General features: G+C 33.8%; 2 protein-coding genes and 1 pseudogene across 3 annotated transcripts; 1 reads left to right on the plus strand and 2 right to left on the minus strand.

The window, feature by feature from the left end:
• Positions 1-3,315: 3,315 nt before the first annotated feature.
• On the minus strand, positions 3,316-13,011 carry LOC8288407 (annotated as a pseudogene).
• Positions 13,012-13,097: 86 nt separating this feature from the next.
• On the minus strand, positions 13,098-17,784 carry LOC8288406 (probable plastid-lipid-associated protein 4, chloroplastic). 2 transcript variants are annotated; one of them, XR_007216474.1, is made up of 7 exons: positions 17,384-17,784; positions 16,468-16,581; positions 15,183-15,278; positions 14,841-14,915; positions 14,124-14,191; positions 13,836-14,034; positions 13,256-13,440 (listed from the first exon to the last, which is right to left on the minus strand). XR_007216474.1 is itself a non-coding variant. In XM_002528560.4 (6 exons), the coding sequence occupies exons 1-6, from the start codon at positions 17,744-17,746 to the stop codon at positions 13,368-13,370; spliced, it is 789 nt and encodes a 262-aa protein (XP_002528606.1). In that variant the 5' UTR covers positions 17,747-17,781; the 3' UTR covers positions 13,098-13,367. The 2 variants fall into 2 exon arrangements, 1 of the variants encoding a protein (XP_002528606.1); XM_002528560.4 differs by lacking the exon at positions 13,836-14,034 and having other exon boundaries at positions 13,098-13,440; positions 17,384-17,781.
• A 1,763-nt stretch (positions 17,785-19,547) lies between these two features.
• Positions 19,548-20,183, plus strand: LOC125370284. The gene has a single exon (XM_048375295.1). It carries the CDS (start codon positions 19,548-19,550, stop codon positions 20,181-20,183), a length of 636 nt encoding a protein of 211 aa, XP_048231252.1.
• The last annotated feature ends 1,462 nt before the right edge of the window (positions 20,184-21,645 follow it).

Consider the following 21,645-nt stretch of genomic DNA (forward strand, 5'->3'; position numbering starts at 1 on the left):
TTTGTTACGACATGCACAATCTATGGGACAAAAGGCCACAACAAGAGGTGGAGTGGAGTTATAAAGAGGCAAATAGTTCATAATAAGAGACATAAACTCCTAGTAAGTAATATGCATATACTAATTAATCTAAGTATATTATAATAACATTGAAACTAATAGAACTTGATAATGGTAACGGGTGCAGAGGAAAAAACTAAAGAATAGACTAGTGGAACATCACATGAGGAGAACAATGCTCCTACAAATACATTAATATCAATACCTAATATTGAACAAACTGATGAAGAAGTTACTAATAATGTAGATCCATATCTTACTGCAAGCACTTTTGGAGGTCTCCCCCTATTTTACCAAGTTCACAAATATTAATGTGAATAAACAAACATTTTGTATGAATTTATCTTATTCTTATAATTTGTATGCATTTACCTTGTTCTTAAAATTTATATGCATTTACCTTGTTCTTACAATTTACCAATCTTACACTATCTCAACATAACCAGGCACCAGATTTGCCCAGAAATATGGTCAACATTGCGGATTTGGAAATAAAAATGACAACAGCTTTTGCATTTGAAGGTTCAGTAATTGAGATATCATCTCATATAAGGAGCATATATGATCTACTTTGTCAGGTATCAGGACTCACAACAACGACGCAAAATATGTCAAAAAATATATACAATGCAAGCAAGGCCAAAACAATCAAGCACAATCCAACAATTGTTCAGAAAAATAGTCAAGCACCAAAGAAGATTGCATCAAATTGAGGAATTCAAATCAAACCAACTAGAGATGCAGTAGACAAAAAGATTGAGGGCATAGACCTTCCAAGAAGATATTTTATGGTGATAAAGGAAAGCAAAAGGTTGATGACATAAGTTTAGAGACTAAGAGGGCTTGGTTGCTACCAAAAAATGGAGAAAGAAGTAGATATGGGAAGACCTATTAAGGTTACCATTAGCACCAATGTGTGTGGGACCATTTTTTATATTTAATACTCATTATTATGCATTTTGATGGTGGATGGTGTCTGTGTTCTTTTGTTTGTTTTGAGGACCAAGATGTATAGTGGTCCTTTTTGCTTGTTTTTTCTATTGCTAGATAGGATAGTGTGCATGGCTTAAAGATTTCTTTTTGTATTTTGAGCAATTTAGTATATATTTTTAACATGTGAATCAAATAGTGGTTTGTTGCTTTTTGTGGTCAAACTTTATTTATTAAGTTTTATTATTTGCACAATTAGAATCTTAACTCATTATTTGCACAGTTAGAATCTTAACTCATTATTTGCATACTTCATCACACAAGCAAAGTAACAACTCATATAAATAACCAACTATTTTTCTCATTGATGTGGTACCAACAAAAAACAAGTTACATAGGTTGATTTCAATGACACACATACCCTATATTTTGGCATCAACTACTACAAACCCAAATGAAAATAAAGATTAAAGATATAGTACCATTTTAAAATAAAATATTAAGTCTTGGTATCATACAATTTAAAGATACTAGGCAAATTGTCATCATCAACATGAACACTATAATAAATTTTGTAGATTAACAACCTGACAGCAGCATAAAAGTCAATCTTGTAGTAATTCCTATCCTCTCCATTGCATCCATTACTTATGTTGTTTTCTTGCACTCTAACTTCATGCCTTCCATTTCCTTCTTCATATTTCTCAGCTCACCGAGCTTCCTAGCTTCCCTTGAGTTATCTCTTCTAAAAGTTTATGCCTCAATCCTTTCTAAACTCGTGGTTAGTTTTCTCAGCTTTGTCAAAATCTGCAATGTCCTCTCGTTGACTCACTCATTACGCCATAAGAAAAAATCACCACTACTACCCTACAAAACTAATACAAAAATATATCATCATTAAGCAGTCAAGCAAGAAACTTATATACAAAATAAAAGGCCTTACATTTATGTATGGGCATCCCTAAAATTTGTCCAAGATTCTGATAAGTCCTTGAGATCCATTGGCGAGATCGATTTCCACAGCCATATTCGAGATATCTGCATTCCTAAAAACACATCTCCAGCCTCAAATCTTTCACCTAGTTCAAAGTCTTCTATTATTGCAATGCAACTTCCTCTTTGACTTCACCGAATTCTTGTTCTGCTTTTGATAGTTACTTGTGACAGTGAGAGGGAGACCGAAAGCGAAAATGGGAGGTGAAGAAGGAAATTAAAGTCCTTTATTTGGTCAAATTAAGGTTCTTAACATTTTGGTAAAAAATGTTATTTGAGGTAAGTTTATATATGCTGATCAGGAAGATTTACATGGCATTTATGTGTCAAATATTAAAAAAATATTCTAACTCCGGTCGCCATGTCAGTATTATATAACTAGAATCTCTTTAGGTGCCAAAATTCAACTGTCAAATAAAGATGAGGGTACCAAAAAAAAAGATTTTGATACCAATTGGAAACAAAATGTATAGTTTTAGTACCAACGGTGTGTTGCCAATAGACCTGTTCATGGGCCGGGCCTGAGCGTGCTCGGGCCAGGCCTGACATGATTTTGGACAAGCCCGAGCTCGCCCAGGCCCGAGGATGTTTTTAATATCTCTAAGCCCAAGCCCGAGCCTGAAATCTTTTAAAAAGTCCGGCCCGGCCCTACTCGGCCCGACCAATTGTTAAACCTGTATAAAAAGGTCGGGCCTGGACGGGTTCGGGTCGGGCCTTATCCGGTTCTGTAATATACAACAAGGTTGTTTAGGGTTTGATATTATTAATAACATGAAAATTATAAACATGAATAATAGATAGTTAAGTGGTTTATAACACTCAATTATATGCTAAAGGTCACAATTTAGACCACGGGCCGGGCGGGTACCCAGGCTCATGGACAGGTCTAGTTGCCAATCAACCTGACAGTAGCCCTTTTAAAGTCTTGTATTTCAAAGTCTTGTCTCTTGTCTATACAATGTAGGCGTGAAATTTTTTGTATATAGTCGACACTTAGGCTAATCGATGTCTTAAACGCGACCATTTGTACTCTAATTTCAACCTTCTCCACGTGGTAAGAAAACGCATAGCTGAGAAATATTTCCTCAATCATCGTATTTATGGAAATATTTTATTTATCTTGTTTTAAGTAAAAAGCCCGAGCAGAAGATATAAAACCTTAGTTAAAAGACCTGGAATATATTGAAAAAAAGTGCCTGCAATATTACCCTTAAAATACAATCTCTAAGTAACTCTTAAATTATTAAGAGCTAAAGATTTCTTAAGCATAGGTAATATGTTGCTGTTGCAAATTTCAAATTTCAAACAAACATTGACAGGAATTCATTATGTTCAAATGAAAGATGGATTCACCATTTTTAGAATGAACAAGTTTCCTCTATCATCTTTTGAGATTCTGCAAATTAAAGAAGAATCCAACATAAATCATGAGTTATTGAAGAGATTATTGTATAATTTCTACAATAGTGAACTACTATAATGTAATTAACATATAAACCTGATGATATTTTTTAAAAAAAAAGTATAAAAAATATAAATTTAGAAAACAATATCTTGATTTCTTGATAAAAGATTTTTTAATATTCATCAAGTATGATTATAGCTACCTTAACTCTTCATCCAAGTATGTGATTTATAACTCACGGCGACCACTTCCAGGTGACGCTATTAATATCTATGGAGCAGAAGATACAAAAAAACTGATTAAAAGAGCTAGAACATATTGAAAAAATGCCTGCAATAATACCCTTAAAGACAATCATGAGCAACTCTTAAATTGTTTAACAGGTAAGAATTTATTAAGCACATAAAATCTGTTGCTATTGCAAATTTCAAGCAAACACTGACAGGAATTCATTATGGTTCAAAGAAAATCAAGTTCAGCTTAAAAAGCATTCAATGTGCTCTGACATCAACAAATAGTGATGCAGCTAGCTACATCACTATCTTAATTTAAGACTGCTGAAGAAATTGTGTCCAATTGCATAACTGTTATAGGTTTAACACAAAGTGAAAGAGACATATAGTTGCAATGTCACCTACCAAGCCAACAATTCTGAAGAAGTCAAATTTAACAACCACCCTTCTTGCATTTAAAGGTACTAAATCAGCAGTGACCTGCAATGAAATAAATAACCTCAATTTGAGATGAAGCCTCAAAGAAACTACAAGAGGTATTACTTGAGTTGAAAGTTAAGGGTTTTATCATTAGCAGTATAATTGGTGACATTAGCAAATGTTTTGAAGCAAATTGCTTATCAGTAAGAACAAGCACCTGATTAAAGAATGGTTAAGTTTTCATGTTTTGAGCCCTTAGAGTATCCACATTAATTGCCTGGTAGATTTTTCCATTTGGTCTTAGGAGTTTTGGCCTCTGTAACATACACAATGGTAAAATATTTGCAAAATAAGGAGAAGTTCACACTTCTCTTTGCCCTTTCAGTAATAAGTGTGCTCAAATATTGTTAACCCAGAAAGCAAAAAATATCAGTCTTTGTCTTCGTCTCAAGATTTCTAGAGAGAAATTCTCAGTCATTATTGAACAGATTTTCTCATCCTTGAACAAAATAGAAAGCTGCCAAGTTTTTATAATACAGTCTTGGATCACTTGAAAGGCTCAACTGTGACTGAATTAATTCTGAATTCTGGCGAACGCAACTTTGAAAAATTTATAATCATCGCAGTGACAATTAATAAATACAGTAAAATCTTTTTATAATTCTACACTTGACATTAAATAAAATCTATGACTATGAAAATGTTATAATTTAATGAAAATTTGAATATTAAAATTTTAATTGGACTTAATACTTAATCTTGTTGATGGGATGATAAAAACCATAGATAAAATATGTTAATATTTTTTCATATTATACAAATAAGATTGATAAAACAAAACAATACTATAATAAGACGAAACATAGCACCACATGTATATTTTTAAAGTTATATATACAAATATAAAGAAATATTTTCTTAAAGCGGAACTTAAAAAATTTATAACTTATTACAATAGAAGATTTATTCATATTTATTATTAGCTTAAGTTGAAACCGTAAATTTTTTATCACTGTGCAAATAGGTTTTACTGTATAACAAAAAAAGGAAGCAGTTTATAATGTAATATATATTCTGTTATCGACGGCAATGAAGGTATAGGCAGTGGACGTAATGGAAAAGGGTGGTGGTTGAGATTGTCTATTAAATATGTGCTTGATAGGATAAGCCACCAGGAGGGGCTGAAGCTGGGCAGCCTATAACTGTTTCATGTTGATGTTGTTGCATTGGGTAGCTTGATTTTCTTGATGTTCCATTGTTGTTGCCGGAGAATATTAAAATCTCAAAACAATTCAGCAATAAGAAACCATTTATTATGAAATTTTGATGCAGAACAATTGTGAAAGCTTTTAGGATTACATATTTTAGGAAGAAATTTCAGAAGTAATTTTATGAGGATCTTAACTCATGATAGATGTTGGCAATAACTCTATTGCTTCTTTATCTCCAAGTCATCATAGGTCATCTCTCGTCTTATTTACCAACAACAATTGCAACTTTTGAATGCAAAGGCTAGTAGAATTACATATTATGCTAATATGGTGTCAAACCCTGAAATTTTGGTACTAACATATGCATAGAATCTTAATTTTGGCACTGGATATTACTACAATCAAAAACACATTTCTGTCAAATAAATAACTATGAGAGATGAGTTAGCCCCTTACAAATCATGTTATCACATATCAGATATACTGATAGACATAAAAAGAAATGAAATTTTTAAACAGCAGAGGAGAAAGTTTATCTAATGAAAAGTTTTTGATAGTTTTTAGACTATGTTGTATATATAAGTTCCCGTTTTCCATTCAGCAGATTAGACTTCAAAGGTAACTTTATTTTATTCACTGCCTCAAGTTTACGAGCAATCTGATCAAAAGCCACGTTCCAGAAATGTCATGAACGATATTCAGTACAATGGTGCACCGACTTTATATTCCCAAACACCAATGTTTTGGCAGATTCTGAATTGGAAAAATGAAAATGGATTTACAATTTTGAACTAGAAAAAGGAAAGCTATGAGCCGAACAACAGAGAGAAACATAATGTTACAGACAAACCAAGACCAAGGTCTGACCAAACATAATGTTACAATTTTGGCAGAGTCTGCACGTCTTTTGCAACACTTGCAGGGCCTAAAGCAATAGCGAATAAGCATAACTGTTTCTATAACGTATTTATACATCTGGTAATGCCAGGGAATATCTCCAAGTGAAACCTGCTGTCTCATGTTCAGGGACCAAAAAATCAGTGCTGCAATGTGATTAGGCAGGGCCATGGTAAGAAGGATCCATCATTTTCAATACAAATAAATTTCCTGTCACCCCTGGAAATTCTGTTGAAATAAAAATGAAATATATGTCATTTGAAAACATCAGAGAAACTCACTTTTTTCTCACTTGCCTCCCCTTTTTCTTGCACCTTACTCATTCTTTTGCTTACAGTCTTGCGCAAACCCTCATTGAACTCTCCTTTTACACTCTTTGCTCTCGCCCCTCATTATTTTCCACACAACTCCCATTTTGCTTGTGTACCTTTTTTTTTTCATGTGCACTCTCACACTTTCATTTTTCTTTTTCATATGCTTCCATTTGGTCCTTTACAACTCTTTGTAATTCACAAACTTCTTTAGGACTCAATAGTGCCAAAACATACGGTTTTCCATCCATTACAAGAGAATAAGCATTGGTTCGACCATTATGAATTACAGATCTATCATATAACCATGGTCTGCCTAGCAACATATGACATGCTTGCATGGGAATAACATCACATAGTACCTCATCGTGATACTTCTTTACACTAAATGCAATTCGTACTTGCTTAGTAACTTTAATTCCACTTTGATCATTAAGCCATTGCAAGGTGTATGGCTTAGGGTGCTTAATAGTTGGCAGTTTAAGTTTATCAACCATCATAGCACTTGCTATATTAGTACAACTACCCCCTTCAATGATTAAACTACAATTAGCATCATGGTTTTGTACTTTACATGTAGTATGGAATATGTTTTCCCTTTGAGCATCATCATCAACAGGTTGTAAATTAAGAGTTCTAAAGGTTACAAGTACATTACTAACCTCACCCAATTGCACATCATCACAATCCTCTAACTCAGGTATGTCTAGGTAATCCTCCTCACTAGGTTCAAATTCTTCATCACTCTCAAAGACCACTTCACTACTTCGAATTGCCATGGTTCGCTTGTTTGGACATTGGGAAGATATATGCCCATACCCCAAACACTTGAAGCATTGCACTTTATTCGATTTGAGGTCATCTTGCGTCGTTGACTTAGTGTTAACATCAAGTTTAGGGGCTGCCTTGATATCTTTTGATGCCTCACGACCCTTGTTAGGGGGCTGGTTGCTCCTTTTCCATGTGTTACTCCATTTTGAGCTAGGGGCAGCACTTCTGCTCTTGGTTTTCAATTGCTTTTCCACCTTTATGGCCATGTGCAACATGTCCTCCATCTCTACATAATGCTGCAATTCAATTATGTTAGCAATATCACGGTTCAAACCATGCAGAAATCTTGCCATTGTGGCTTCCCTATCCTCATCTATATTGGCTCTAATCATAGCTATCTCCATAGATTGCCAATACTCCTCAACACTCTTACTACCTTGTACTAAATTTTGTAACTTGTTGTACAAATCCCTTTGGTAGTGCGATGGCACAAACCTTTTACGTATAATGCATTTAACCTCATCCCATAAACCAACTTCGAGTTCCCATAACACCTACGACTACTCACCAATTGATCCCACCAAATGGCAGCATAATCACAAAATTCAACTACCACAAGTTTAACCTTCTTAGACTCACTATAGTTATGACATTCAAAAACCCTTTCGACCTTCTTTTTCCACTCTAAATAAGCTTCAAGGTCACTCTTACCACGAAAAGATGGTATTTTCATCTTAATACTACCCAAATTGGTGTCAATTTTGGGTTGGAGACTATGTCTAGACCCTTTAGACTCACTTTCTAGGTCATTATCAAAACAGTCCCCTTTAGACGTTTTAAGCATATCATTCAATAACCTAGTTAATTTGTCATCTTATTTTTAAAATTGTCTTTGCATATGTTCTACTACATCTCTCAATGTAGAAGCTAAATTTTCCAAAGTCAATGGTTTTTCAAATGACATGGTTAACCCAAAAGACTATAAAAGAAAACAGAAAAAGACGTGATCAAGTGTTATACTCTAGAGGCTTCTTATAGTCAAAGGCAAAACAAGAAAAGATCACTCCCTCACGTGTTTCACTCACAAAGAATTAAATTCCTTATAGAAATTAAATCAAATTGTTCTAGTAATCACAAAACAAGTTTTTCACAACCTCTTAACGTTTATTAATTCTGAAGTTCAATAGAACACTCGTGAATCAATTAAATGAATTATAAGCGTGTGAACAAAACAAGCTTACAACTAGTCGAACAAGACTCAATTAACCCAAAAGAAAAGCTTTTTTAAGAGAAAATAAAAAAATTACCCAAATCAGAATTTCAAGAATAAAGAACAGCTCCAATCAATTTAAAAAAAGAATTGCGAAATGAATCAATCAAGAATAAATTCTTCAAGAACCACCCAACACAAACGGTTAGGGTTAGTTATCCGTTCCTTTCCTTTTCTTTTTCTTTTTTTTTTTTAGAAATCTGCCTTGGTATGCGGGCAGCAATGAAAATAGTATACTTTTTTTTTATAATGATGCGAACAAAAATTAAGATGAAATAGAAGACAGACCCTTAATTGAAAAGAAAGTAAATCAAACTTACAAGTTTAGCTCTGATACCAAATGATACGAACTCGAACCGGATAGGTTCAAACACCAAGATGAGCAACGGTGAGAAACTCAAACTGATAAACGCTCTACCTATTTAAGAGGAAGCACCCTTACCAATAAGTTCGAATTGTCGCTCCAAGATCTAACTTGAAAATTTGCAATTGATTATGGAACTAACAAACTTAGCAATAGAACTACTAAGCCCTTTAGTTATAAATAGATGAAGAATGTTCAAACAACCCAAGAAACTAATAAAAAGTTAATTGATTGATCAAACATATAGATGCGAAACCAAACTAAACAAGTTAATTTAATCTCAAGAAATTCAAGAGTTAACAACTCAAGAAAAATAAACTTCATTGAAAATGATATATTGATATAATGCCTTTGGCCGAAATACATAGCTCTATTTATAGAGTCTTGAAATGATTCTAACCCTAAAAAGGACTAAGAGATAAGTAATAAATAATCAAACCCTAAAAGACTCCTAAATAAGGTTCGGGGAACTCAAACTTAAAACCTTGCACAAGTTGAGACTATCAGCTATGCCTGTTGTCACAGCCCGTAAATTTCCCCTTCTCGCAAATTTCCTAACTATACCGATGAAGAAGCCTTGTTTGCATTCACAGATGGGTTGCAGATTTGGACAAGGTTAGAGTTGGAGCGTCGTGGTGTCCAAGACCTCAACACTGCCATTGTCGTGGCCGAATCCCTGATAAAGATCAGGAGGCAAGACAGGCACAAGCCCGACCAAGATAAGAATGGCAACTGAAAGAGTGGGGGAGACCGCCACCACAAAAAGGAAGGCTCCTACAGGTTTGACAAGCCTAGAGAGGGAGGCAACCATGGCAACAAGGATGACAAAGGTGGAGACAGGCCACGTCTCAAGTGTTTCTTCTGCGATGGACTGCATAAGGCAAAAGAATGCCCTACAAAGAGCAAACTCTCTGCGTTGGTAGAAGGAAGGGAAGAACACCAACGAGAGCAAGAGGCGTCCAAGATGGGGTCGCTACAACTCCTCAGTGCCATCAAAACCAAATTTGGGATGCCTAAGTCCAAAAAGAAGGGTCGATTGTTCGTCGAGACGAAGGTTTGAAGCCACACTATAGAAGCATTGTTGGATACCGAGGCTAACAACAACTTTTTCGAGGCAAAGGAAGCAGAAAAACTGGGCATCAAGTATACGAAGGAGCAAGGGTGGCTCAAAGCTATCAATTCAGCACCGAGTGCGACATGTGGATTTGCGTGAGACGTCAAAGTAAGCCTCGGTGAGTGGTATGGCCTCTTGGACTTTTCTATTATTACGATGGATGATTATGAAATGGTGCTTGGCATTGAGTTTCTGGACAAAGCGAATGCATTCCCACTTTCATTTGCCAACACCATGTGTATCTTGGAGCAAGGAAATACTTGCATGGTACCGTTGAAACGAGAAGCCAAGAAGATCTCGGCCATGCAACTATTCAAGGGGTTAGAGAAGGCTCAGCCCGCATTCCTTGCGACACTAAAGGAAGAAGTTGAAATTACACCACAAGATGAAGTGCCAAAAGAGATCACAGGGATCTCGGAAGAGTTCGAGGACGTAATGCTTGCGGAGTTACTAAAGAAGCTCCCACCGAAGAGAGAGGTGGACCATAACATTGAGCTTGTAGAAGGTAGAAGCCTGCCTACGGCAGTCCCTTATCACATGGCACCCCTTGAGTTTGAGGAGTTGCGGAGGCAACCAAAAGAGTTATTGGATGCTGGCCATACTAGGCCATCCAACGCTCCATGTGAAGCACCGGTACTCAAGCAAAAGAAACTGACTCCCAAGCAAGTAAGATGGCAAGCATTCCTTGAGAGTCAGATTTTGCGATGGAGTACAAGCCGGGAAAGGCAAACTTAGTGGCTGATGCGCTAAGTAGAAAGGCAGAGTTAGCTTCCATCACTAGCGTTAACTTTCCTTCGTTGGATCAAGACAAGGTGGAACAAAACAAGTCCGCCGATTTGTTAATGCTATTACCGAAGTCCAAAGGATGGCATGAGAAAATTGACAGGGCATGTGCTCATATAACCAAGGCCGCCAAGAGAATGAAGAAGTGGGCGGATGGAAAGAAGAGGCACTCAGAGTTTGAGGAGGGAGGCTTAATGATGGTAAAGCTCCTTCCCCATAAAAGCCGAAGATTCGCTAAGGAACTTCAAGGACTTAGCCAAGGCATACAAGGAAGACGCGATGAGGGTGTCGCCAGAATGAGTGGGGGAGAATGTCACAGCCCGCAAATTTATCCTTTTCGCACAAAGGTTCAAAGGCCTAAGAAGCCTCCAGAATTCGCTAAAAAGCAAGGGAGGATCCTAGAATATTTTAGAATCATCTGGAAGCATTTGGAACATTCTAGAATAATCTAGAAGCATGTAGAATGTGTAGATAAGTATGGAAATGAGTATAACATTCTAGATACTTAATCTTAGCCATTAGATCAAATGTATCATCACCGTCCGTTGAGGAGGCGGAGGCCTATATATAGCTTAGAGATTTCATTTGTAATCATCAAGTAAAATCAAGCTTAAACAAGCAAAAGTTTAATAGAAGAGCAAACAATTTCTCTCTCTAAAAGCTCTCCAAGCTTTCTTAAGTTCTCCATTGTTCTTCTTTCTATCTTAGCTAGCATTTTGCCTAGCATTCGAAGAGTAAGGCTGACTAACTTACTTGTCTGTGTAAATAAAGTAGCTAGTGCCGCACGGCTCGTTAGTAGAAAGACCACCCCGTGACACTGGATGCAGAATTCTAATTTTTTTTTTTTTTATATTTAACCATTTAAGAGAACGCAACTTTATGAAATATTTAAGTCATGATAAATGTTGCCAACAACTCTTTTGTCTCTTTCTCTCCAAATCTGCTAGATGTAGCAGGTCATCTCGTCATATTTACCACCTACAGTTGCAACATCGGAATGTAAAAGGCTGGTATAATTATACTGACATGGTGTCAAACCTGAAAGTGTGGTTTTAACCAGCAGAATTTTAATTTTGGCACTCAATATTACAACAATTAAAAACACATTTCTGTCAGATAACTAACTATGAGAGACGAGTTAGCCCCTTAAAAATCATGGTATCGCATATCAGACATACTGATAGATTAAAAAGCAAGATTTGACATGAAAAGAAATGAATTTTGAAGCAGCATACAGGAAAAATTTATCAAATGAAAAGTTTTAGATAGTCTTAGACCTTGGGTTTGAAGAACTGATTGAGATGTTGTATATATAAGCTCCCATTTTCCGTTCAGCATATTAGACTTCAGAGGTTCCTTTATTTTATTTACTGCCTCAAGTTTACGAGCAATCTGATCAGAAGCCGCAGTCCAGAGATGTCATGCAGGATACAAAATACAATAGTGAACCAACTTTTATTTCCACAAGCAACAATGTTTTGGCAGATTCTGAATTGGAAAAATGAAAATGAGAATGGAAGACAATCTTGAACTAGAAAAAGAAAAGCTATGGGCCCAAAAATAGAGAAACATACTGTTACAACCAAACCAAAATCAAGGTCTGACCTCATCGACACGCTCTTGATCCTTAGGTGTAGCCTCAGCACCACGATCAAGAGGAGTTATAGCCTCAAACAGTTCTTTCTTAAGGCTCTTAACATCTACTCCTTTGTCAGGAGACCTTGAAAGAAGGAAACACTGGTCCTCCATTTCCATGAAGCAGCAATGTCGACATAACGCTTTTCCTTGTCGTTAGAGCTTATCTCTATGTGGGTATTAGGTTTTGGGGTTAAAGAAAGAGACTTGAATGAGAGTGTAGTTTGTGGAGGATGAGAAGTGAAGAACTCAGCTGAGGGGTGAGGTGTTCTTATGGTAGCAGCTGAAGAAGTGGTGGCCATCGGTGGTGGAGTTGAGGCTCTGTCTTTTCTCCTGTTTTGAATAAAGTTTTTTCAGTTTGTTGATAAGGTGCTCAGTACATTATTTTTAAGGCACGTGTCTTTTAAACATGAAAAATATGAAAAATGGACAAAAAAAAAATAGCATACAGCGTGTTGCAAGTGCCAAATTGTATGATAATTCAAGCTTAAATTTAATGGTGTTCTGATAAAAGGAACCGTTAAGCTTCCAATCTTTTTTAAACCCTTCTGTGTAACAATATAAGCAAACATTGCTGAAAAGAGTCATTGTAATGTTTGAATTTGATGACTTAAAGAATGAGGGAAAAGCATATTAGAATGCTCAAACATCACCGAAATTCCTACCTCAATTCTCAGGACGACATATTTATCAATTCCAATTATCTGAATTTTGTACTTTATTGACAATAACTTTTTGAAAATTGCTTAATACAATGTTCTGACTGAACCAAAGTCTGTTTATATACAGGAAAAAGAGCCTGCACATGGCTTTTGCAACACTTGCAGGGCCTGAAGCAATAGCAAGTAAGCAAAACTGTTTCTAATAAAGTATTTATACATCAGGTAATTCCAGGGAATATCTCCAAGTGAAACCTGCTGTCTCATATTCAAGGACCAGAAAATTACAGTGCTGCAATGTGATTAATACATCAGGCAGGGACACGGTAAGAAGGATCAATCATTTTCAAGACAAACAAATTTCCTTTGTCACCCCTGGAAATTCTGTGGAAATAAAAATGAAATACATGTCATGAAAACATCAGAGAGGACTTTAGTTGCATAATTGCAGCAGAAACAGAAGACAATGCGTCAAGCAAATATCACCACATGGTTATGCAACAATTTGGTCTTGATAAACTTTAAATTTAGGTCCATAAGATAGTTTAGTTTCATTTTCACTTGAACGATATTAGAAAACTCGAAATTTTCTAGACATCTTTAGTTGCTTCTTCTAGTTCTAGAGTTGTGACCCTCACTTCTTCTCAGATCATTTTTGTAGATAGGGTAGACAAACTATTAATATTTCAATATCAGTTTTATAACTGCATCTGTATATCTTTATCAATTCTAAGTTTTCACATTAAAACAGTATTTTAATTTAAGCTCAGGTCAATTACCAGGTGGTGGTTTCCAATTGCTTAACTCCCAAAATTTAGACTACCACCCTTAGTTGAGAAGATTGCCAATGACATTGTTAAAGCTCAGGCACATGCATGCATGTATTCAGAAAAAGGCATTGTATTGTCCATTGTTCTGTTAAATTCCTCAAAACATGTACTTTCAGATCCTTTCTCTTCATCTTAAGCCTGCTAATTCCTATAAAATCAAGTAGATAACTAACAGAGAAGACGTGATGTTTGAAATTGGATGTTTCAAGTTGACAAGACAAGTAATCTTTTACTCACCTTAGTTCTTCATCTAAATATGTAGTTTCCAACTCACCACGAGCGCTTCCAGGTGCCTTAACTGGTATCTGAGAACCATGATGAAATTTTTTACTCATTCATGTCAATTACTTTCAGGGCATTGCTGGTTAAAACACACACAGACATATCAGAATTTGATCCGTATTTTCAAATAACGCAACATTACAGCACTTCATGAGTGTTCTACTTCTCCATAGGTGTTCATATTTTGCAGGGAATTCAGTTTTGAGTTATTTTCCTGAAATGAAATGGTATAAATTCCTTTTTTCCCTTGATGGTTTGTCCACAGATATAGTAATGTCAGTTTTATCAGTTGTAAAATAAATCGATAACAAATAAAGATAAAGTTGAAGGAAGGAGGTGCTTAATATCCTTGATCAATTACATCTAAGATCCTACAAGGAAATGTGAAATTTCTGTAGATTTGACTAAATGAATAAAATTACATCTCATCTTAAACTTTAGAGATTACTGCCGATTCATTAAGGAAGAGCTGAGTTCCACATATAAGTAGGGTGCTAATTCATTATATGAACTTGCTCGCTGAACAGTCCTTAACTTTTCCTAAGAATTATGAGTTTAACATAAATGAGTTACCCTTAGTTCAGAACCGGTGGCAATCTATCAAGCTTCAGAAACATAACAGGTGATGAAAACACAAATGCTAGAAATGTGAGTAACAAGAAGAATACTTACCAGACTGGCGATTTTGAAAGTATCAAACTTAACAGCTACTTTCTTTGCATTCAAAGGCGTCAAATCTGCAGTTACCTACAAAATATGAATTTCAAGTTGACAATCCATGCAACAACATTGTAATTATAGAGATTGCAAAAGTAATGTACAGTGTTCAAGAGAAATTGAGATGATTGAGACAAGAGAAACCTAAAGAGAAAAACGCAAGCTTTCTTCTGTAGGCAAATAACTTATTTTAAACAGAGTTTTAGTCCTTCAATCAAAATCGGAATTCAAAAGAATTTGGAGGAACAATATTTTGAAAATAGATAATTTGAAAAATGTAATCAATAAGAGATTTACCTGGTTGAAGAAGGGCCAAGATTCCATGTTTTGAGCCCTGAGTGTATCCACATTGATTGCTTGGTAGTTGGTTTTGGACCTTAGAAATTTAGGCCTCTGTACGACATTATAGAGAAGTGATAAAACAGAATAAGTAATCAAATTAATTAAGGATAAGAGACAAAAAAAAGATCTAAACCAAGCAGAAGGGTTTCAGTAACCTTGACGTCGCCAAAAATAGAAAAAGAATGCAGAAAACAAAGTGACAGGCCGGACAGACTGTTGACTAACATCAGCAAATAAATTAAGTCAATTAAGTATGGTCTATTTACTTATCATGAATTATAATGCTAAGTGAAACCAACAAATATTTGATTGTCAAACTGGGGAAAAATTTTATCTTGATTTTAAAATTCTGGGTTTGTTACTATATGAAGCGAGAAAATGAGGAGACTTTACCATCCGTAACAAAATGGTAAGCATCTAGGAGAAAGGGATTGACTTCACAAAAGGCTAAAAGAGTATTCATGATGTTTTTCTCATAAACAACTATGCCAAGAAGGATGCTTCAGGGCCACATCTTTCTCTTTTATTTTTTATGCTTTTTTCTTCTTTTTACCTTTTTCTTTAGGATATTATCACCCTTATGATTTTGACCAAGATCTCTATATTCTGCAGGGTGAATGAGGAATGATAAAGGATACAGATCAAGACCGAGAGATCATAAAGCCATGCATGGATCAAAGGAAAAAAGAAAAGGGCTGAGCCTTCCATACACACACTAGGTCATCTAATTCCAAATATCAGTGATAATGTGTGGATAAACAATGAATTGGAATGTGATGGATACTATAAAATCTCTGAGATTTCATAGATGAACTAGTTGTGAATTGTTCTCATAGGCTTCCTAGATATCCAGAAAGATATTTATTAAACCCTTTTTCCTAGAACAGAATAACAAAGACACTTCAGGTTCCATATTCCATATCCTGGCATCAGAAGATTCTGATTACTTATCTATTTGGCCTTCTGATCATAGAATATATAATAGATAAGTCCAAAGTAATCACAGGGGCCTGTCAGGCAAGCTCCTGTAAACATATGGCCCACGAACCACTTCCCTTGCATCATAAACCATCTCAAAACAAGGCATGACATTTAACAAGATGGAGTAAGCAAACACTAATCAACAACACATAAAAGTTAATTAGACATTACATAGTATAGTTACAGAATTATCATTCCTCATAGAAGGGACAGAATATCAATGTAATTAAAAATAAATTTGCACAGCATTTAAGCTTACCTGGGTTTGCAAAATTGATTGTGAAGTAGTGTAAATAAGCTCCCATTTCCCATTTATTAAGTCAGATTTGAGTGGCTGCTTTGTTGGATTAACAGCTTCAAGTTGGCGTGCAATCTGTTACGACAGAAGATATAACCAGTGAAGGCTAGTCCATAGGAATATCAAGGTTACTAATTTCTTAAGTTGCACGGAAACGGAAACGGGAAACACGACATGACACTGGTATACAAGATTTTCTAGAAAACTAGGAAACGAGATGAGATGGAAATATTTTATATATATATATATATTCTAAATTTTCTACTGCATTATTATTTTTATCATCATAAAATATACAAATTAAATATAATTAATATAAACCAAGAAAAGAATAATGTAAAAAGAATATATATGTATATACAAACTCTTAAATATAAAACAACTAAAAATTAAGAATATTCATATAATAAAAAATTTATATAATAGGAAAAAAATAAAAATCATCTGTAAATAGAAAACAAAATAAATAGGAAAAATTGTAAAAATCTTTCTCAAATAGAAAATCCAATTAAATGGAAAGATTTAAAAAAAAAATTTAAGTTTTAAAAAATGAATAAAAATATTAAAATTAGTTAGAAACGTCTGAAACGCCACCCGAGAGTTTTCGAAGAGTTTCATTGTTCAAAAAGCATTCGACACGGAAAGATAACCTCATATTTAGAGTTTCCGTGCAACCTAGCTAATTTCCAAGAGAACCAGACTTATTTCCCTTCTTAAATTACAATCCTACAAGCCAACTAATAGCTGAGATTCCAAATCCAACTGGGATTGTCTGCTTTTTACAACTAAAAGTAAATTCAGTTATGTTTTCAAGAATTCTAATTTAGAAAAAAAAAAAAAAAAAAGGAAAAATGTTAAGAGATAAGGCCACACCAACCTCATCAACTCTCTGCTGATCTTCAGGAGTGGCCTCAGCACCACGATCAAGAGAAGCAATGGCATCGAGAAGCTCTTCCTTAAGGACATTAGCGTCCTTCTTCTTTCTCAAGAAAGCAGGAAAGAAAGAAACCTTAGCTCTCCATTTATCATCAAAGGTTGAGTTATTATCATTATTGCTTGAATTAAGGTTCAAGAAACTGGTTTTGCTGTAATTGGCGGTGATGAATCTGGAAGAGAAGTAAAAGGTAGTGGTGGTAAGCTTTGGGTTTGGTGGGTTAGTGGAGAAATGGGAGGCAGTGAGGATGGCAGGAGAGCTTGAAGAAGATAAGGCCATAGTTATGGTAAGCTCTTCTTCTGTCATAGCAACTGTTTCGTGTGATAAGTTCACCAGCAGTTGATGATTGTTATGCTGCACGTGATAATGCACGTGAGAATATGTTTTCTTTTTATTAGGCTAATGAAAATAAATCTAAAATGTTTAGACTATTTTCAAATATATATATATATATAATATTAATTTTTAAAATTTAATTTTATTAAAATATATATTTAAATTTTTATATATAAATTTTTATTTTAACATTTATATTTATTTTTGACAAAAGATTCAACTTTATGTTAATTTTATAATTTTTGTTAATTTATTGATCCATAAATTATATTTTTAATTAAATATTGACTCTAATTTTAAAAATAATATATTAATTATATTTTAATATTATATTAACTAATAATAATTTTTAATTAAATAATAATATTAATTCTATTTTAAAAATTATATTATAATTATATTTTAATATTATATTAATTAATAAATTAATTTTATAATTAGATAATAATTTTAATTTTAAAAATAGCATTTTAAATTAAAATATTTAATAATAAATTAATTTTTTAATTATGTAATAAATTGTATACAATAAAATTAATTAATAAATATTTTTAAAATAATTTTTCATCATTGTATTAATAAGATTTTAAAATTTTAAAAAATTTAAAAATAATTTAAAAATAATTAATTTACTATTATTTTTTAAAATATTATAAATTAATATTAAATATCAAAAATTTATTAAATTATATCTATTAATTTGGCTATAATTTCTAGTTTTTTTTTAGCTACAATTACATTATGGTATTAACATTAGCTGAAAGAACTAAACCTTAAAAAATCAATAATTTTATATTATAGATAGAAACTTTTTTAGTTTTTATTTTGTTTTGTTATTTTAAATAATATTACAGAAAAATTAAAATACAAGACATAATATATAATTTTTCGATTCACAGTTATTTAGAAGCCTTTTTCTTTGATAAATTAAATCTAACTTTTTAGAGTATATCACTTTAATATATATATATATATATAACAAGATACTTTCCTAGTTAAATTTTAATTCACAATATAGCTTATTAATTATATTGTATTATTCATTTATAAGTTTAATATCATATTGACTAATAACATTAAAAATAAAACAAAAATAAATTAAAATATTAAAAATTTATTTTGAGATATCTCAAAAATGTTAAATTTAATATATTTTCAATAATATTATTTATCAAATTTTATATATAATTAGTTATTAATCAAATTTTTTACACATATCAATATATTAATTAATAATATTGGAAAGTATCCCGTAGAGCTATGGCCTGATGTATGTCCCTTTTCTTTTATAAAAATTTTGGCATTATATCATCGGGCAATGATGTTATTGGTGTTGTTTTTAACATTTTGAATAATGGAACTTTTCATGACAAACTTAACCATACTCATTGTCTTGATCCTAAAAATTAAGTCCAAAATGCATGAAAGATTTGAGACTTATTAGTTTGTGCAATATGTTTTATAAAATTGTTTCTAAGGTGCTTACCAATAGATTGAAATTAGTATTGGCCTATGTTATTTATACATTCCAAAGTGTTTTTATATTCATGGGAGGTTAATAAATGATAATATTCTTGTTACCTATGAATGTTTCCATGCTATGAACAATAAAAGAAGAGAGAAAATATTTTATGGCTCTAGAAATTGATATGAGTAAGACTAATGATAGAATTGAATGGAATTTTCTGAGAATATTTTAATAAATTCGATTTCACCAATTTATGAATCTCTCTTATTATGAGATGTATATCTTCGGTATCTTTCTCTATCAATGATTAATGGCTCTCCTTGGAGTTTTATTGTTCCAAAAAAAGGCTTGAGACAAAGGGATCCATTATCTCATTTCATGTATGATGAGGCTCTTTCAGGTCTAATCTCAAAAGCCAAAGTGGAAGGCAAAACTCATGATGTTATGATTGCTCGTCAAGCCCCAAAGATTTCACATATTCTCTTTGTAGATGACTCTATCATTTTTCACTATGTGATTATCCAGGAAGCTATTGAGATTCAAAAAATTTTAAAGCTCTATGAAGATGCTTCAGGCCAACTTATTAACTTTGATAAGTCGACAGTACCCTTTAGTAGTAACATTGGCGAAAGTAGAAGGAGGGAATTGTGCTATTTATTAGGGTTACAAGGAGTAGTGAAGCATAAAAAATATTTGGGTCTTCCAACCATGCAGGAACGCCCTAAGAAGGAAACTTTTGGAATGTTATCTGAGAGGGTATGGAAAAAGCTTAAAGGAAGAAATAAAACCTATTATCAAAGGCGGGGGAAAAAGGTTCTTCTAAAGTCGATGGTGCAAGCTATTCCAGCCTATATCATGAGTGTGCTTAGGCTTTCTAAAGGTCTTTGCAATGATTTACAAACTCTTATAGCTCGATTTTGGTGGAGACATGAATATTGAGAAGACAACAATACATTGGTTGAGTTGGGATAAATTTTATTTGCCAAAGAAGAGAGGAGATTTAGGCTTTCGAAATTTGAAGCTTCTAACCTTGCTCTTCTTGCAAAGCAAGGTTGGACATTATTGCATGACTCAAATTCGCCGATGGCTAGAGTGTTAAAGGCATATGTTACTATCCAAATTCAAATTTCCTTGGAGCTCGAAAAGGTCTGAATGCAAGCTTCACTTGGTACAGTATTTTGATTGCTCAAAATTTGTTGAAGAGATGAGTGCAAATGGAGAGGATATTAGTGTGTGGAATGATGGGTGGCTGCATACCACATCATCTTTTATGGTCGGTCAGAAAGTTGGGTAATTTGCATGGCGATATTAAGATGTATGAGTTGATGTTAGACGGTAGAAGGAGAAGGAATAGGGAGTTGATTATACAAATTTATCGAGAGAGGATTCTGAAAAAATTATACAAATCCCATTAAGTAGAAGTTCTAGTGTAAACAAACAAATTTAACGTTAATTTCCAAAAGGTTTCTTTTTCTATTAAAATAGCTTATCATTTTCGAGTGAGCTATAATGTGGAGAGTAAGACTGGAGATGAAGATAATATTCTGAATGATAATCCTATGCGGTCTCAGATTTAGAGATTGGCAATCCCTCTAAAGTTGAAACATTTTATATGGAGACTTTTTTAGGAGAATTTTGCCAACACAGGATCTGCTCTTCAGAAGGGTTAGTCTTGGAACTATTCTGGTAGAAGATGTAGTAGCAGTGATCAGAATACATACCATATTTTCTTATGTTGCAGATAGATTAGGTAGATATGGTAGTTACAAATGAAGGAATAACATAATGTACATAACTAAAGTAAGCTTAACCTAAAAATAAAGGTTAAGATGACTATTTATACTCTAACATGGAAATAACTATACTATCCTTACAATAAATATTTAATTACAGTGTTTAACATTCCCGTTCAAACTCACAATGCGATAGCAACAAGCATCGAGAGTTTGTCAAATAGAAAACGAAAACGTAAAGCAGTTAAATATTTTATAAACAAGTTTGCAAGCTGTAAGGAAGAAGAAACAAAAGGCAATGTCAAGGTGCCATTCTGAAGGTGATGACGAGTAATATGACAGTCGATTTCGATATGCTTGGTCTGTTCGTGAAAGACCGAATTGTGTGCAATCTGAATAACGCTCTTATTATCACAATGTAAAGGAGTCGGTTGCCACAGAAAGACACCCATATCAGCAAGCAACCATCGCAACCAAACTATTTCACAAGTAGTGGAAGCCATAGCGCGATATTCAGCCTCCGTTGAGGATCGAGAAATGACGTCCTGCTTCTTACTTTTCCAAGAGATAAGGGAATCACCTAGAAAAATATAAAATCCAGTAGTTGATTTGCGGTCAGTGGGATCACCAGCCCAATCAGCATCAGAGTAAGCACATAACTCTAAAGA

The sequence above is a fragment of the Ricinus communis genome, chromosome 6, assembly GCF_019578655.1.
Source record: "Ricinus communis isolate WT05 ecotype wild-type chromosome 6, ASM1957865v1, whole genome shotgun sequence".
In the NCBI taxonomy this organism is placed as follows: Eukaryota; Viridiplantae; Streptophyta; class Magnoliopsida; order Malpighiales; family Euphorbiaceae; genus Ricinus; species Ricinus communis.

Coding starts and splice junctions, on each gene's coding strand:
- LOC8288406 (XM_002528560.4), bottom strand. CDS start 17,746: ATGACAGAAGAAGAGCTTACCATAACTATGGCCTTATCTTCTTCAAGC. Junction 16,582..17,383: donor ATCAGCAGAGAGTTGATGAG/GTTGGTGTGGCC, acceptor CTGTCGTAACAG/ATTGCACGCCAACTTGAAGC. Junction 15,279..16,467: donor AATCAATTTTGCAAACCCAG/GTAAGCTTAAAT, acceptor AATGTCGTACAG/AGGCCTAAATTTCTAAGGTC.
- LOC125370284 (XM_048375295.1), top strand. CDS start 19,548: ATGATTAATGGCTCTCCTTGGAGTTTTATTGTTCCAAAAAAAGGCTTG.